Source organism: Colletotrichum costaricense, assembly GCF_030867565.1.
Source record: "Colletotrichum costaricense strain IMI 309622 chromosome Unknown Scaffold_34.1, whole genome shotgun sequence".
In the NCBI taxonomy this organism is placed as follows: domain Eukaryota; kingdom Fungi; phylum Ascomycota; class Sordariomycetes; order Glomerellales; family Glomerellaceae; genus Colletotrichum; species Colletotrichum costaricense.
This window is the reverse complement of record NW_026848263.1, coordinates 107,099-123,921: the sequence shown is the minus strand read 5'-3', so window position 1 is coordinate 123,921 and position 16,823 is coordinate 107,099. Positions and strand designations below refer to the sequence as shown.

General features: G+C 54.7%; 6 protein-coding genes across 6 annotated transcripts; 5 read left to right on the top strand and 1 right to left on the bottom strand.

Annotated features, from left to right (window-relative positions):
• Window positions 1-1,492: 1,492 nt before the first annotated feature.
• CCOS01_16848 (WD domain-containing protein) lies at window positions 1,493-2,877 on the top strand (the record flags this gene model as incomplete). Its single annotated transcript, XM_060464984.1, has 2 exons — window positions 1,493-1,828; window positions 1,891-2,877. The coding sequence occupies 2 exons, from the start codon at window positions 1,493-1,495 to the stop codon at window positions 2,875-2,877; spliced, it is 1,323 nt and encodes a 440-aa protein (XP_060304472.1).
• Window positions 2,878-3,617: 740 nt separating this feature from the next.
• Window positions 3,618-5,723, top strand: CCOS01_16847 (Pro-kumamolisin; the record flags this gene model as incomplete). Its single annotated transcript, XM_060464983.1, has 3 exons — window positions 3,618-5,352; window positions 5,412-5,613; window positions 5,675-5,723. 3 exons carry the CDS (start codon window positions 3,618-3,620, stop codon window positions 5,721-5,723), a joined length of 1,986 nt encoding a protein of 661 aa, XP_060304471.1.
• Window positions 5,724-6,533: 810 nt separating this feature from the next.
• On the top strand, window positions 6,534-7,267 carry CCOS01_16846 (complex 1 protein; the record flags this gene model as incomplete). The annotated part of the gene is made up of 4 exons (XM_060464982.1): window positions 6,534-6,590; window positions 6,756-6,920; window positions 7,067-7,179; window positions 7,258-7,267. 4 exons carry the CDS (start codon window positions 6,534-6,536, stop codon window positions 7,265-7,267), a joined length of 345 nt encoding a protein of 114 aa, XP_060304470.1.
• Window positions 7,268-8,386: 1,119 nt separating this feature from the next.
• Window positions 8,387-11,214, top strand: CCOS01_16845 (uncharacterized protein; the record flags this gene model as incomplete). The annotated part of the gene is made up of 3 exons (XM_060464981.1): window positions 8,387-8,398; window positions 8,487-9,272; window positions 9,325-11,214. 3 exons carry the CDS (start codon window positions 8,387-8,389, stop codon window positions 11,212-11,214), a joined length of 2,688 nt encoding a protein of 895 aa, XP_060304469.1.
• A 397-nt stretch (window positions 11,215-11,611) lies between these two features.
• On the bottom strand, window positions 11,612-13,573 carry CCOS01_16844 (rhamnogalacturonate lyase; the record flags this gene model as incomplete). The annotated part of the gene is made up of 4 exons (XM_060464980.1): window positions 11,612-12,571; window positions 12,640-12,765; window positions 12,820-13,286; window positions 13,354-13,573. 4 exons carry the CDS (start codon window positions 13,571-13,573, stop codon window positions 11,612-11,614), a joined length of 1,773 nt encoding a protein of 590 aa, XP_060304468.1.
• A 1,815-nt stretch (window positions 13,574-15,388) lies between these two features.
• CCOS01_16843 (uncharacterized protein) lies at window positions 15,389-16,315 on the top strand (the record flags this gene model as incomplete). Its single annotated transcript, XM_060464979.1, has 3 exons — window positions 15,389-15,397; window positions 15,534-15,879; window positions 16,026-16,315. 3 exons carry the CDS (start codon window positions 15,389-15,391, stop codon window positions 16,313-16,315), a joined length of 645 nt encoding a protein of 214 aa, XP_060304467.1.
• Window positions 16,316-16,823: the final 508 nt, after the last annotated feature.

The following is a 16,823-nucleotide window of genomic DNA, read 5'->3' as shown; positions in this document are numbered from 1 at the left end:
CAGATGAATTGTGATTGTATCATGGATGCAGATGTCAGATGCAGCCGGGGCGTCACGTCAGACGGCTGCCCGAGACCCAAAGCACAGAGCTGACTAGATAGCCGGCGATCTTTTGATGAAAAAGAAAGGACTGGCGCGTGGCGGTGAGTGATACGAACAGGAGGCGGTTGAGGCGGTATCAAGCATGTAAGACAACAGGAAGCTCAAACTTCAGAGTCTTGCTTCGTTGGCGGCTTGTGAAAGCGAAGGATTGTCTATAGGTAGTAGATTCCCCGCTAGAAACCAAGGTTGAAGGGTGGAACTGGAAGAGATTGGCGAATCAAGACAATAGAGTGTGGAGTCTGAGACAGGCTTCGTGGCGTCTGCTACGCAGTAGAGGGGCGAAAGGAGAGACATGTCTTGTGAAAAAACATGGCATGGACAGATGAAGTTGAAGTGGTGTCGTTTGATGGTTGGCGATGATGTTGCAAATTCACGGCGTGCAGGAAGTAAGGGAGCTCCAGCTTAGCTGCACCTGCCAAGTTGAAGCTGCTGCCCTGTGCGCTCCTTCCTTCCCATAAGCCAGACCGCGTGGAGACCGTTGTTAGTGTCTCTAGGGAGAGCAGTTGGCGTTCTGAGAGCTCCTTCTCTGCTGTAAGGGTGAGTTAGTGGCTGAATTATAGGCAAGCTACAGGTCAAACCCCTCCGTGGCGCCTGCGCGAGACAACGTCTAGTGGCCATCGGTTGTTAGCGTATCTTCTAGCTGCTCTATTCGCACTATCAACTGCACTGCATGACTGCCAATAGGCCCTTGGCGACCTGAACCCAGGGGGCCGCTTCCGTGGTGGGGCCGTTTCTCGATTGCTATCGATAACGCACCTTGGGAAAAGTGGATTCGAATTTTTTCATCGTTCTTCTCAATGCAACATGCAGCCGGGTCTTCAGCCTCATCACATCTCAAGCTCAACTTCTCGTTATCAACTTTCTTAAGTCTGATTTTTGGCTTTTCCAGTCTCAACGCCACAAGCACACCAGTGTGTCATAGACGACCCGAAGAAGGAAACGTTGCTTGGTACTAACGCCAGCCATTGGTCCTGTACTTTCGCTCCCGCCCTGGCTCTTGCTCTGCCTCTCGCGTTCGCACTTTGAAAACCTGGAGAGATCTGAATCTAGTATCAAGCCCTTCAACGTGGTTTCCAAGACTCGATACCTTACTTCGCCTCGACGGATCGACGCCACGCCTATCTCGCAACCTCGTGGCACTGATTCACTTCCCGAGCACGAGGACAAAGTCTTGTTCACCTCGTGGCTCTAGGCATCGTCGGCTTCTATTCTCGAACCCTGCCGTCGATTCGCCTGGTCTCTTTCACCCCTTGCGTTCTCTCACCCGAGCATCCGGAGTCACAGCCGCTCTCGGATAATCTCTACAGTCTCGGATTCCGACGAGCCCGCGGCCTATTCGGCCTTTACCACCTCTTCCGGATACCGCCTCTCTGTCACTCACCCCTCCACCATGTTATCGGAAGAATTCTACTCCTGTATCTGCGGCCCGCCTATTGCGGCAAACACGGCCGTATCCAAAGATATCGGCATCTACGCCCATACTCTTAGCCCCAGCTACACCGTCAAGTCAACTCTCAAGAGAAGTGCTACCCCGGCCCACTGCTTAGCTATCAGTGACTCGCATGTCTTTGCCGCCCAGCACGAAAAGTCCCAGGTTCACGTCTACTCAAGATCGCGGGGCATCCAAGAAACAGTCGTTACCTTTCCAGAACGCATTCGGAGCTTGGCGTTGATTGACGATGTCTTGGCGTTAGGCACCTCCGAGGGCAGGTTGATCCTGTGGGAGGTAAACATTTCCTATTCCCGGATGCAATTCCAAACGTCTTGTTGTGGCTAACGAAACAACAGACATGCACTGGTCGCCAGCTGGTCACACCACCTTGCCACGTCCAAGCCGTTTCGTGTCTGGCCGTCACGCCCTATCACATCCTTACAGGCTCCGAAGATTCCAACATTCATGTTTGGACAATCTCCCGTCTGCTAGAGCTAGATGCTTCTGTGGAGAGTGAGCCGGACCGTACGCTCGCCAACCACAGGGCTGCCATCACATCGCTCGCTGTCAGTGGTAGTGTCAACCCGGAAACCAACATTTGCGTCTCGTCCAGCAAAGACAAGACTTGCATCATCTGGAACTATCAAACGGGCGATGTTCTACGTACACTATTGTTCTTCACGGCTCCGCTGTGCGTTTCCATGGATCCCTGCGGTCGTGCCGTCTTCGTTTCATCTGAGGACAGGGCTCTCTACCTCGTAGAGCTCTTCGGTGAGAAGCCGCTCATTGGTCCGAATAGCACTGAATCATCGTCGACTGTCGTTCAAGTCAATTCACCGATTGGAGTTGCTGATGAAGATGCTGGTTCGGCTTTGTGCTTGGCACCAAACCATGATGGCACAACAATCTTATCCGGTCATGCAAAAGGCAAAATCTTGCAATGGCAGCTGGCCGAAAACGGTCACCCCACAGAGTTGACAGACCTCAATGCCTCTGTGACGAACTTGGTGTTTCCGCCATTGCTGAAAACACCTCGACCCACAAAAGCTGTTGCAGTTGTCAAGCCCACTCAGACCGAGCGGCAATTCACCTTTACATCTCAACTAAACACAAGTCTCGAACAAGAGACGAGATTCGGCAAGATGCTCAATGGCTTTGGTTTGCCTGATGATGCGCTCGAGGCCGCCATTCTTTCGTTCCAGGAGTCTCATGCACAACAATGTGCCACGGATGAAGAGGCTCAGCAAGAGACTGAAGAGTTGTGGGATATTATTAACGAGCAACGGGCGCTACACAAGCTGGCTATGCAGCCGTATCACGAAGCCAAATCATCTCATACCTGAGAGCGTTTCATCTTTCCTTCACCCAAAACCAGACGGCGGCTCGAGCCTTCAATTGACCTTATCCAAACTTTTGTTTTCCTCCTTCCAATTCTCCTTATCTTCGCCTCTCGAGTCATTTGAGGAATTGCATCGGAACCAAATCCATCTTGAGCAGAAGAATCCGTGAAAGCTTGATGATTCGTCTCGCATGACCAGCACGAATCGGCCACGAATCATCTTTGTTTAGCAAACGACTAGAACCCGTCCTGATGGGGTGGTCCGGACCTACATGAGACGATTGTTTGGGGTACCTCGCGCCTCAAAGCTTAACCTTCGGCTATCGGCTTGTTGTTGATCAATCTTTCATACAACTTCCCGATATGAGGCCAGCCTGGCGAGCCGCGAAGAGATTCCTCGAACCGGGGTCCGGGGGGGTAAGAAACTGCACTTGTCAGAGGTGTTCCCGTCTTTGCCACAGGATCCCATGCGCTCAGGCTGCCGTTCACCCAAGTGTTCGTTTTGGGTTGTCACCACCAGACAAACAGCCCACAGGATCCTATTGAAACCGGTTTCGCATTCGTCAGGTCTAGAGCTGCTACCTTGCGTCAGTGGGGTTCGTCATGACTGGACGACAGCTACTAAAATATCAACAAATAGCCAGCCTTGTCGCTCGGTTCTTCTGACTTAGGTTCGATTCGTTGTGTGAAGTGAGAGAGTAGAGAGGAAGCCGTTTGACGACGAAAACGACCCCAAGATACACGATGAAGTTGAGCGCTGTAGCCACCCTCTTCACCGCCCTTGCGGCGGTGACCATTGCAAACCCGGTGACACGGTCGCACAGCCACGTCGTGCACGAGGAGAGGCATCCCGCGCGAAGAGAATGGGTCAAGAATCACAAACTACACACTATGGCCAGGCTGCCAGTACGGATTGGTCTTGCACAGTCAAACCTTCACCGCGCAAACGAGTTCATGAACGATGTGGCTCACCCCGACTCGCCCAACTACGGCAAACATTGGACCCATGATGAAATCGCCGAAATGTTTGCACCGAAGCAGGAGTCCATTGCTCTGGTCATGCAATGGCTTGAGAGCGAGGGCATCCACCGGAGTCGTGTCGAGCTCACAAGAGGTCGCAGCTGGATCCAATTCAACGGGACAGTAGGCGAGATGGAGCGGCTCTTGAAGACCGAGTACCACATGTACAAGCACGAACAAGGTCACAAGCACGTGGCTTGCGACAAGTACCACGTTCCGGAGCATTTGGTTCAGCATATCGACATGATCACGCCGACGGTTCACTTTGACCAGCGCATTGGAGAGCAAAGGAAGAACACCAAGCATGATCTGGAGGAGCACCACATCGAAGAGCTCAAGAAGCGGCAACTCAGGAAGCGCGAGCTCGCCAAGCGAGACGTTGCTACTGGCGGCAAGAACCCGGCCATTCAGGGCAGCCCAGACAGCGGCTTCGGACCCAAGCAGGGCGCGGTTGTCATGAACGCCCTCATGGATCTCAACCAGTGCGACTCCATGATCACTCCGGACTGCCTGCGGGCGCTCTACGCAACCCCTCCCGGGTCGCTCAAGTCGTCCAACAACACCCTCGGCATCGTCGAGTACACGCCCCAAGCATTCCTTCAGTCGGATCTGGATATGTACTTCAACGAATTTGAGCCTCGTGCGAAGGGACAGGGCCCCATTGTCAGCCTCGTCGGGAACGCCGTAGTACAGACCACAAACCAGAGCTTCCGCTTCAATGGCGAGTCTGCGCTCGATCTTGAGTTTGCCATGGCCATGATCCACCCTCAAACGACAACTCTGTACCAGGTCGGTGACCTCAACCAGGGTGCCAGCTTCAACAACTTTCTCGATGCGATTGATGGCAGCTACTGCACTTTCCAAGGTGGCGGTTCCAAGGATCCCAACATTGACGGGCAATACAGCCAAAAGGTCTGCGGCTCCGTCCCCATGGTCAACGTCATCTCCACAAGTTACGGCTTCAACGAGGCGGATCTCGGCAAGAAGTACGTCGAGCGCCAGTGTGCCGAGTACATGAAGCTCGGCCTGGCGGGCGTCACAGTACTCTACTCTTCTGGTGACTCTGGTGTTGCCGGTAACGGCAAGCAGTGCATCGACACTCAGACTGGTGCATACAACGAGGGCCAGCAGGGTATCTTCAATCCTTCGTTCCCCGGCGGCTGCCCTTGGGTTACCTCCGTTGGTGCTACTCAAATTTTGGAGGGATCGACGGTCCATACCCCTGAGAGCGCCTGCCAAAAGGCCATCTTCTCTGGTGGAGGTTTCTCCAACGTCTTCGCAATTCCCGACTACCAAAAGAAGATGATGGAGCAGTACTACGCAAAGAACGCGCCGCCGTATGGTGCAGACCGGTACAACAACTCCAAAACGGTGCGAGGTTTCCCGGACATTTCTGCCAATGGCGCCAACTATGTCACTGCCGTCAACGGCAAGTTCTCGCTCTCTTTCGGCACATCAGGTGAGACATTCGACTTCCAAATTCCAGCATCTGTTCGGCAAGAACTAACTTACTCGCAGCGTCGGCACCTGTTGTTGGATCAATTGTCAACATGATCAACGAGAAGCGTATTGAGGCGGGCAAGAAGCCTGTCGGCTTTATCAACCCCACGCTCTACGCTCACCCTGAGATTCTCAACGACGTGACCAACGGCGACAATCCAGGCTGCGGTACTAAGGGCTTTTCCGCCGTGGCAGGATGGGATCCCGTCACCGGCATGGGGTAAGTACCTTCTTCTCCCTGGTCAAGATTTTACAAGCCATCAACTAACAGACGCAACTAGAACACCTAATTACCCTGAGATGGAGAAGCTATTCATGAGCCTACCCTAATTTCAAAATAATGGCCGCGCCATAGTAGGCGGCGCAAGGAACATACTTACCACACACACAATGTCATATATATAGTGCTCCTCAAGAGGCATATATCAAAGACGCGGGACATTTTTTCTTGCCCAACCCCCTTTTTGTGGCCGCGCAGTGTAGAACTGGTCAGCTGCAGGGTCAGGATACCAGGAACGAGGGGGCAAGGCATTGTAGATTATAAGCATTAATAGAGGTACTTTACAAACACGTCGCAAATTTTTAATTTGTGATGTCTGTGGTGGAGGTTCTGAAATGGCCTGTCGTGGTGCAAAATGGGATAAACTATGCAAAGCTAGAATTGAAATTTATGCTATAAATCAACCTCCAGACTGATCCTAATTGCATTGGTAGAAATCCCACTAAAGCAAATGGTGATGAATCGATTGCTCATTGTTTCGGCCATGTTCACTTTGGTGCTTGACGAAAACCAGAGGTACGAGGCGAGACCGGCCACCCGGCACATTGGGAGCGGCTTAGACAGCGGATTAGTAAAATGCCGCGCCCCGAAAGGGCCGCTAAGGCTAAACGCCGAGCGGGAGGAGAGAAACCGCGTTTGCATCATAGGTCCGTTTCCCGCCCCGAAACCTCGAGAAATAATTCCCATTTGCGCCTCCTTCACTGCCCGAGAGCTATTTTTTTTTTCTTTCTCTCGCAACCGCACCTCACGACGACACACCCCAGCAGAACTTTCCACGAAGTCCCCTTCAAGCCATCGATAGGGTTTTTTTCCCTCCCGCACGGGGCACCGCATTTAAGTACACGAAAAGCGCATTCACGATGGCGACGGCGATACAAGCTCTCAAGGGCGATGCGCCGCAGCAGGCTCGGTCTTTGGTATGTAGAAAACGACGGGACAACTCTCCCACTATTCCTCCCGATTGCATACATGCTTGTGACTCTGTTATCCATTTGAATTCGAAAGATCCAGATGCCAAGACGTTGCGTCGAAAACGCCTGAAGAAGAGCTTCTGCTAACAGTATTCTTTGCGACAACTGTAGTACCGCCAGCTGTTGAAGACGGGCGAACAGTTTGCGACCTACAACTTCCGCGAGTACGCGAAGCGACGGACGAGGGATGCTTTCAGAGAGCACCAGAAGGTCGAGGACCCGCGGCAGGTGCAGGAGTTGATTCAAAAGGGGATCAAGGAGCTTGAGAAGCTCAAGGTTAGTGGGCTCTGTGTCTCCTCACGAAACTCCACCTTCTCGTTCTCGTCGAAGGAGCGTTTTTGGCGTGACGACTAGGGATGGGGGGGACGAGGGACGGGATTGTCCGGAGGTAATAGAGAACGAGCTAACACTTTTGGAAACAGCGGCAAACCATTGTCAACCAGTTTTACAAGTTTGATCGGTTAGTAGTTGAGGGCGGCGCCGCTGGCAAGCAAAAGGGAAACAAGGGCGATATTGTCAGACAAACGGAGCATGGGTGAGTTTCTCCTCTAGATCTACTTTCTAAGGGACAATAGCTTGGGTAATTAGAAACTGACTTTTGATGGCTCTACAGCTTCGACTAAACAGCGTAACTCCTCGGATTGTGGAGCGAAAGTCCAACTTAATAACGTCGCGAGCTCAACGGAACAATGACTCGGGATCTTTTCCTGTACAATATACTCAAACGGGGGGGCCGGAAGACAAGAAAAAAAAACGGCGGAAAGATCGGGGTGTATGACCATCAAAAGGGGGCGAGGAGGAGTCAAGATATTCCCTCAACTTTATGAAAGAAAGGGGCAGGGACCGGCGCGGCGGCAATTACTCCCCAAATGAAATGCACTCCTCTCTGGAGTGTTGACTTCTTTTTTTTTATAATCTCCAACCAGGGCTTTTATTTTTTGGGGGCATATAGATATGGCAATGGCGTTTCTATGACTGAGGCCTGTCGTTCTCGGGACTGTGGACGGTGGGATAGCATGGGTTTTGTTCGATGCGTTCGAATCCTGACTGTAACTTTGTCAGGAGTATCATTCTTGTCTGCCAAGCAAGCCTTCCGTTCGACTCGTATGCGAGTACTATCGAGGTCGATGGTCTCCCTAGGTTTGCAAGTGGCTGCGGGAGTACGCGTTGATAGGAACTGAGGGATCATATCCCACTCACTATGCAAAAATCTCACTCAAAGGAGCTTGGAACTGTGAGGCACATATATCGAACAACCAAGCTGGAGAAAAGCATTGTTGATGTCCTCCTGATTACTCACGGTACAGGTCCTTGTTGAATTCCACACCGAGGTCTCAGCAATCAACTCTCGGTGAACTCGGTAAGCTGACTAAGCAGAACTGTCCTCGCGCTTGCCGTCTTTAGAGTTCGCGACGAGGCTGCGTCTTTGGGTGGAGCCAATCCACGGCAGTCTACAGCGACGGTAGCTCAATCATCAGCGAAACAACATAGCGTCCGCGCGCGTCGCATCGATTTGCATCAATTATTTGCAACTTGAGGTGCACATTTCTTTCTTGTCATAGCCGTTAGCCTGCGCCCACGAAGTCATTGTCATTCGAGTCCAGAATTTGTGGACCATCGTCGCGAATCAACCAGAGCTCCGTCGCTGCGCGCGCGACCCTGCATCAATTGGAATTGGACCAGCTTCGAACCCCTCTTGGATACTGTGACCGCGTCCGCCGCTTCGAAACACTGTTTTCACAATGGCGCCAGGAGTAAGTTCTGTCAAGTAAACATTTGGGCTCAAGTCGAGATTGCCTTGCAACCAGTGGCAAGTAAGTCTAACACAGTGACTCTCGATAGACTCGACGCGCGAATCGTAGCGGATACACCGAACACGATGACTTTGAAGGTCTCCCCGTGCGCCAATGGCGCCAGGAATGGGTGAGCGTCGAGCCCCCCGCGCCCGCCGAGACAACGCAGAAGAACGACATCTGGGACGTCGAGCTCCCCTGGGGCATGCCCAAGGACGCGGGTCTCCTGCCCCAGCACAGCCAAGACCTCCTCCGCGCCGCGCGATCGGGTGTCCTCTACAAGAGGCCCGCGCCAACCGAGGAGGAAGAGGCCGAGACCGACGCCGTGCCCGACAAGCCGGAGAAGAAGGAGGACGAGGCGGAGACCAAGGGCTTCCAGATCAAGGTGTGGAAGCAGATCAACCGCAACTCGGAGGGTTCTCCCGTCTCGCACCTGGCCAAGCGCAGGAAGGGCACCGTCACGATCTCCTCCAAGACGGTCTCGAGCCAGGTTCCCGGCGCGACGGTGACCAAGGCTACTGTGCGACGAGTCGATGCCGCAGGAAACCCGTATACGCAGGAGATTACGCTGCAGGAGGGCCAGGCGGTCGAGGGCGAGATCATCTCGACGACGGTCGTAGCCGTCGCGGCCGTCGATCCTGCGCAGCAAGCGCCGCAGCGCGTCCGGCGACCACCGCCACCTAAGAAGAAGAACAAGCCTGGTCCGGGACGCGGTCGCAAGAAGAAGATTTTGCCTTTGCCTGCGCCGGCGGCGCCTGGCGCACCGGCTGCTGCGCCTCCAGTAGAAGGTGCTCCTGCAGCTCCCAAAGTTGAGGGAGCGGATGGGACGGACCCTGTAAGTTTACCGCGCTCCCTGTACTGAGAGCATGTGACTGATCGGTTTCTAGGCTGTCAAGCAAGAGCGGGAGGACTCGAACAACCCCGATAGCGAGATGGCTGACAATGACGACGACGACGGCGACGACGATGATGGTGATGATGGCGATGACGGCGACGAGGAGCAGCGCGATGGTGAGAACACGGATAGCCAGGACCAGGAAATGACCGACGCATCTCCATCTGTGCCCACGCCGAGTGTTGACACAACGGCGGAATTCACCGACCCCGAATCACCAGTGCCAAAACGCGCTGCGCCGTTGGCAAATCCCGTCAACCTCGCGCCTCCCAACATACACCTGGCAAACTCCTCTCCCAAGGGCAGCCCTCTCAAGAACGTAGTCTTGCCGTCCCCCACAGAGCCACCAGCTCAGTTTTCATCTATTTCAGAAGCATTGGTGCCCCCGGCAGCGCCAAAGAGCGAGCCTGTGCAGGCTGACATGCCTATGGGTGGTGGACCTGAGCCCCCGAAAGAGCCGTCTCCGCAGCCTCCCACTGAATCAGTGGATTCGCTTCTGCCTGATCAGCTACCTCTTGCCGACAACTCAACAGAGCTCCAGGATGCATCGACAGCACTCCCGCCTGCCGAAAAGGTGGGCGACATCGTCTCCCCCATGGCTGAGACAAGATCAACCTTTTCGTTGGCGACGACTGCAGAGACCGATGCTTCGGGTACCAGGTTAGAAAGCGGTGACCAAACCGTGGCGTCAAATGAAGCTGCACAAGACTCGATGATGCTAGACGCTCCCGAGGAACGTCAGCCCTCTCCGGTCCCCGAGGCTCCGAGGGCCCCTGAGATTCCAGGGCTTTCTGAAGCTCTCTCAGCCTCGGAGGCACCGCCGCCTCCTGTCGAGGAGCCAGCACCTCTTGTCGTGGAGGAGATTTCTGAAAAGAAGGAAGAAAGCCCCATTGTTCCGCCAACTAGCGCTGCTGAACCTTCCGTTCCGATTGCTGAGGTTGAGCCAGTGGCACCTGTGGTGGAGGAGATGCCACTTGCGCCCCCAATCCCTGAACAACCCACAGAAGCTGTCGTGTCACCGGCAAAGTCTCCCGTTAAATCGCCATTGAAGTCGCCAGTAATTCCGGCAGCGGAGTCACCAGTCAAATCACCCGCTCCCGCGTTGGAACCCCCAGCTCCCTTGGAGCCTCCTATTGTTGAGCCTGCCGACATCCCACCAGAGATTCCAGTCGAAGTACCCATTGAAGCTCCCGTTGAGGAGTCGGCTGCGTTGCCGCCGCCAGCACCCCTCGAGCCCCCAGTGGAGCCTTCCGTAGCCCCGTTGGCGGAGATCCCGGTTGAGATTCCAGTCGAGGTCTCTGCCGACATCGCAATGGAGGAGCTACCGGCCGATCTTCCCGCAGAGAAACCCATCGAGACACCAACCGAAGTTCCAGCCGTCGAGATCCCGACCGCCGAACCTGAGCCGGTCCCGCCAGCGCCTGCCGAAGTGCCAATGGTACCGGAAGACGACGGCCCGGATCTGCTTGCCGGTTTGGAGACGGAGCTGGATCGCCAAGCCGAGATTAGCAAGTCTCCACTCCCCGAACCGCCTGCGGCCCCGCATCCGGAGCCAGCGGAGCTCCCTGAGATTGCCAACCCGGTGCCGTTGCCCGAAGTCCCGCCAATCGAGCCTGAGAAGCCCGCACAAGAGCCAACAGAGGCAGCGGCGGCCACTGAGAATGCTCTGGTCCCAGAGGTCCCAGAGGTCTCAGAAGTTGCAGAGGCAGAGGCAGAGGCGGTTCCTGCTGTAGCTGCTCCCTTGGCTTCGGAACCGGCACCGGCTGAGGAAGCTGCCGCGCCCACGGAGACGCCAGCTGCAGAGACGGCACCCACGGAGGAGCCAGAGAAAAAGGCGGAGGAGAGCTCGACTGATGCCGTTGTACCCGCAGCCGATGCCTAGTTTGCGTTTGCTAAAGTGGATTTGTCGAGGTACACTACTTGTCCGGGGGTGTTGGAAGCTATCGGTGTTTGACAAGGCGTAAAAGGAGAAAAGGCAGGCTTAGGCTTTGCCTCGTGTGTAAATTGTATGATGGAGTACCTTACTGTTAGATGTTTGATTGGAACACGAGCGCCGTTGAATCGGCAAAGATGCCTTGACTTGTTTTTTGCCTCACGTTTCGACTACTCGTCTTTCCGAAACCGACGCCTTGGTGAACGAATTTTGCTCGGGGAACATTTCCCCTTGGATTTTGTTCGATCGAATGTACGGATATTTCAACTATATACACAAAACCTCAAGCCTATTTTTTTTTCTTCTTCCTTTGCCCGCGCGGGACCAGTGAAGGGAGAGCCAGCCTTTACCATTCCAGAACAATGCTATCCCAAATGAAACCTCTCCACGTCGTATTCCGCGTAAGTTGGAACGTGACCTCGTTCTCCCCCTGCTTTAGCAGCGCACCAGGGACGGGGAACTCAAACAGACGCCACTCGCCCGCCGCCGTGGCGCTGCGGTACACGGACGGGTCGTTGAGCAGTCCCGACGTGGAGTCGACTCCCACGGCGCCGCTGGTGAGGTTTCCCACTTGCTGTCCGTTGGCGAGGACGACGCTGCTTGCGCCCGTGGAGTAGCCCGCCAACGAGACGATGAGATTCGCGGACGCGGGGGCCGGGTCGGGTAGGGTAGGGATGCGGAAAGAGATTGTGTAGTTTCCCTTGTAGGTCTGGCCGTAGCACCAGTCTGAAGTCTTGCTTGCGGAGCAGGTGCTGTTGCTGCCGGTGGTAGCGGCGCGGAAGACGATGTTCTCGGGACACAAGGCGATGATGGCGTGGCCGAAATACGGGTCTCCTCCGTGTGCGAAGCCGAGGGATGTGCGATCAAAGTCGCCGACTTGGAAGAGCTTGGTGCGCTTCGAGACGGCCCAGTTGAGCGTTCCGAGGTCCGTCGTCTGGCCTGACTCGGTGACGTGGACGTCGTTGAAGAGGATGTGCGTTGTCACGTCGGCGAGGGCGGCGCCGGCGGACCAGGCTTGAAGGGCGTAGCCTGCCGAGGTGGTGCGGACGTGGGGGATCTCAAAGGCGCCCGAGGCGTCGGCGTATGTTGTGTAGTAGTAGTCTGAGCCCATGTCGAGGGCCGTCTTGTTGGGGTTGTTGTCGCCGAGGAAGACGGCGGCGCCGGCGGCGGGGCGGCCGTCGGAGAGGAGGAGTTTGCCCCTGACGGTGCCGCGGGAATGGTAGGCTGCGTCGTCGAGCCAGGGGTAGGGCCAAGAGGCGAATTCGGAGGCGGCGCGGGCGTCTGCGTCGGATTTGGAACCGTCGTTCTAGGGAAGGTGGGTGGTGGTTAGTTTTGATGGAGGTTATCGAAGAGAAATAGGGGGATTTCACGTACGAGATACCAGAGCCAGGGACCCCACATCTTGCCGACGGGGAAGACGTCGACGGCGGAGACTTGGAAGTGGGTGCCGTGGACCATGTTGAGTTGGACGGCATCGCCGGTGGCACTCTCACGGTGAACCTAGGAGATGTCAGCGTGATGTCCCGAGATCACTGCTACAGACCAAAAACGTACCATGAGCTCCTGCTTCAAGTGGTTGCCATTGTAATAATCCTTGCCGGCATTGATATACCAGCTCCCAACTTCATCGCCATACACGCCATAATACTTTTGCGTGCGGATGAAGTCAGAGAAGTCGTACTTTGTGATGTACCCCGTGCCATCAGGCGTGCGCCAGGTCTCGTCTTGGACCTTGTTCTCAGGTAGGTAGTCAGCCAGCTTCGGTAGCGGCTTGTCGTGGAGGTCCGTCTTTCCGTTGGGAAAAGTAGTGTTGTCGAGGCGCCAGAGGGTGCGAAACTCGCCCAGGGTGGGCAAATTGCGATTGACAAAGTACTGGTAGGCGCCGGCGAGGCCTTGGAAGATGACCCAGTGGAAGTCGCCGTCATTTGCCGTAAACTTGACGTCGATGAAGGGGGTTCCTTCGTGGGTGCCCTTTTTGGCGATGGTCGCGGAGGACCAGGCGATGTCGTTTGCGGCGCCGTCTAAAAAGATGAGCGTCAGTTCCACGTTTGGGAAGTTTCAAGGTTCTCGATGAGGGTATTCACGTACTGTAGCTTACGTAGTGGCCAACGGCGTTTCCGACCAGGTCGCGGTCTTTGTAGTACAACTTCACGCCGTACTTGAGACCTTGGGTCATGTTCCACACATCATTGCCAATGATCCACGTCTGGTTATCGACCTGCCTAAGGAAAGGTTCGGTCTGTGTCGGGGCCGCGAAGGCGTTCGAAATCAACCCTCCAAGGGCGGCGGCGAAAAGACTGCTTCTCATCTTGGCAGACAAAACTTCGACGTCACGTCAAGAGTGAGAGCAACGACGACTAGAGCCCGCAAGGTTCGCTCTTTCTTGTATTCTTCTACCGCTCAAGCAGGCACCGAGGGAAGACTAAATAAGCCCAATGACCTGAATGACGACTCAAGACCCTTACTCGAGCCTATCCCGAACAAGCATTGAGCCGCGCAACCGGCACGCCGGTGCCGCTCTTCTCCTCATTCTTACCCCTCGTGGCTCGTGGGTTCCGTGGGGAAGAGAAGCGCATGGTTCGTATTGCTTCTTTTTGGCCCTGAGTATGCGGAGTGTTGAGTGGTGAATTGGTGATTTGACTGGGGGAGGCAACGTCAATCGGTCAAGATTGGGGCGGGCGCATATCGCAAGCAGGGCACTACCCCGTTCCCCGCAATCCAAGTAAGCTTAGCTGCTAGCAAACGGCGAGCTTTGATGGGTGGAAATTCAGATATCAACCTAGTCTTGCCTCGCTCCTTTCGGGAGAGCGGCTGATTGGGATTTGAGGAGTAGCCCGGACTTTGAGCTCTGAGCGCAACTAGGTTTTTTTCGAGATCGCCAAGCTATCCCCGAGGACGTATGGTGCTAGCTGCTGCATTGCTTGAATTTGGGGGAATATTAGGCATGGGGTAACCCCGACTTCGGGGTACCATGGACCGAGGGTTGGGGTAGGTGCGTCGTCTTATGAAGTTTGACCTGCCCGAAGTGCTTGATATGCAGCATCTTGTTGTCATGAACTGTCATGAGCTGTCGTTTGTTGTGGCCGAGATTGCCGGTCAACCGATTGGAGTTTGGGCTGAGATTCCTGCAGATGATGACATTGGGATGCGGCCCGATTTGCTCGGAGTTGAGATATTGCGTCTAGAGATCTAGGTACTGTACGGATACGAGTGGACAGAACAGACCAGGTAAGGTAGATGCTGAAACCAAGTCAATAAGGAACCATGTATAATAAATTGTGCAATCTTACCTTACGAATACTTGCTCACTCTGCTTGCGTACGACAAATCAAGCATCGGGTGCTGGAGTTAGAGTACTAACAAGCCTCCTGTATCCGTCGACACCGCTCCTTCCATCTCGAAAGATAAGTCAGGGCACGAGCAAAGACAAATTGACAACAACAGAATCCGAGCTCATACTTCCGGGACATGGAAGGTTAATAGATTGTTGTTGACTAGATGTAACCGTACAGAGTACGGATACCTTGCCTTAGTAAGGTGAGAGATGTCGGTGAGGAAGATGTCGAGTCAGAAAGATCACCAGCCACACACTGTGTGCACAGACCAAGGCTTGGGTTGCAGCACTTGTGGCTGAGTTTATACCAGGTGTGGTAGCGACAAGGGAGGGAGGTGCCGACGGAATGGAAAGCCTCGGGAAGGCACCTTACGGATAATCTGCAACAAATCATTCCGAGTTTGGATTAATCAGCCGTGACAAACACCGGGAGGGGCCAAAGGAGATGAGAGGGACACATTATGAGGAAACTGCCGTAGTGTAGATGATAGATGATAGAGGTAAACCATAAGGTACCTAGATGAAACTGCGCTATTCATTGAGCCTGCCTTGTCCGCGTGTTTGCTTGCCCGCCCGATTTCTTGCAGCTGCATCTTCCACGGGCAGCAATGCTGCTCAGTAACATCGGGTCGGGTACGGGGTTGCCGCTTTCTCTCTTGGGTCTTCTGATCGGTCCTTCTCAAAGAGTTGAGCATCGCATATCGCAGGCACGCAGGATGATCTAGGCTCTTCCACAGTTTTTTGCTCGCGTGTTGATTTTTCTCCTTGCCATAAGCTACCTTAGTGCAAATGTTTAATGTCGGTATTAAACGCAAGATCATCAAAGTACCAAAAAAGGCACTTCTCCGGGTCACGTCAATACAAGCTCCCACATAGCGCTGGGTCAGGATCGACGGCTACCCGAGAGCGAACCAGTCGTGACCATATCTCACAGACCTCTGGGAGCTCGAGCGAACGCACAGAGTTGAGAAGACCCTTTCACTCAGAGTCCTTCCCCATCCGTGTCAGTGTCTCACGGCATAGCAATTGGTTCAGATGGATCCCGAGCGGCCGGAACATTGAAGACGCCAAGTCGGCGCTGAATGGATACTCAACGGCCCGTCTGATGGAGACCAGCAAGACAACACTTTCGGTGCCCGGCACGATGGGATGTCAAAGTCGCCAACCAGCCAGACTGTCAGACACGGTCTATTCGGAGGCCGAAGTGAACGCCGGAACGGTCACCCGCGGAGATGAAGATGGAGATGGAGATGGAAACACCAGGGATCGTGGCAAGACGGGTGCTTACTTACGAAACTTTGCACAAGAACAGGAGCTTAAAGTGTGCCCATCACGCCACTCAACACTATGGCCAGCCCGGTCCTATTATTGTAAACCGAACTAACAGTAACATTACGAAGGATTCGGCATCATCCGTACCGTCTAGGCGACAACGAAAGAGAGTTTGTGTTTGAGCTGCACCAGGTACGGGTCCCTGCAGGGGAAAGGACGGCCTGGCCTGCCACGCCTGGCTCAACTGAGCACAAGTCTCCAGCCTCCCAAGAGGCTATCGTAGCCGATCCAAAGTACGAGCAGGCCCCAGCGCGTGCCGCCGTCGCCGCCGCGCCGCGTAGCGTGGCGCCAATCGCATCCAGAAGAATTCTCGCTGATATTCTGGTGCCTCCGTCCTTTGCACCTACATACCGGAGCTTCACGTTTGCATCACTTTCATTTTGACGAGTGCCACACTCATGCTGTGCTCCGTAATGTACGAATACCCTGAGTGGATGACCTGAACCAGGGGCCCAGAGCGGCGGAAAGCTTGCCGAAGATGAAGGAAACATGAAAGAGAGGAAGGTGACGGTGATCGATCCCATACGGCCCCGATCCGCGGTGTCTGGACATGCCGGTTTTGGCCCCCATCCGACGCTACCTTGCGCCGCAGACCATGTACTCAGAGAGAGAACCTGAGAGATGCATCCATTCGGCGGTTCGGCGGTTCTTTCTCCTCCCCTGACAACGGCAGGCCTGGATGAGACTGGACTGTTCCCCGCCGTCAGTCCCTTTACCTTTCTCACTTTCCGAGGTCCTCTCCGCATGACGTTGATCAAGCCTCATCCAAGCCTGACTCGCAGAGCCTGGCGAGACGCCATTCTCTCATTTATCCTCACACCCGTCACGCCCTATTCTAGTCCTGACGCCAGAAAAGAACGGCCACCGGCCAGTCCCATGGTTGCCTCACTTC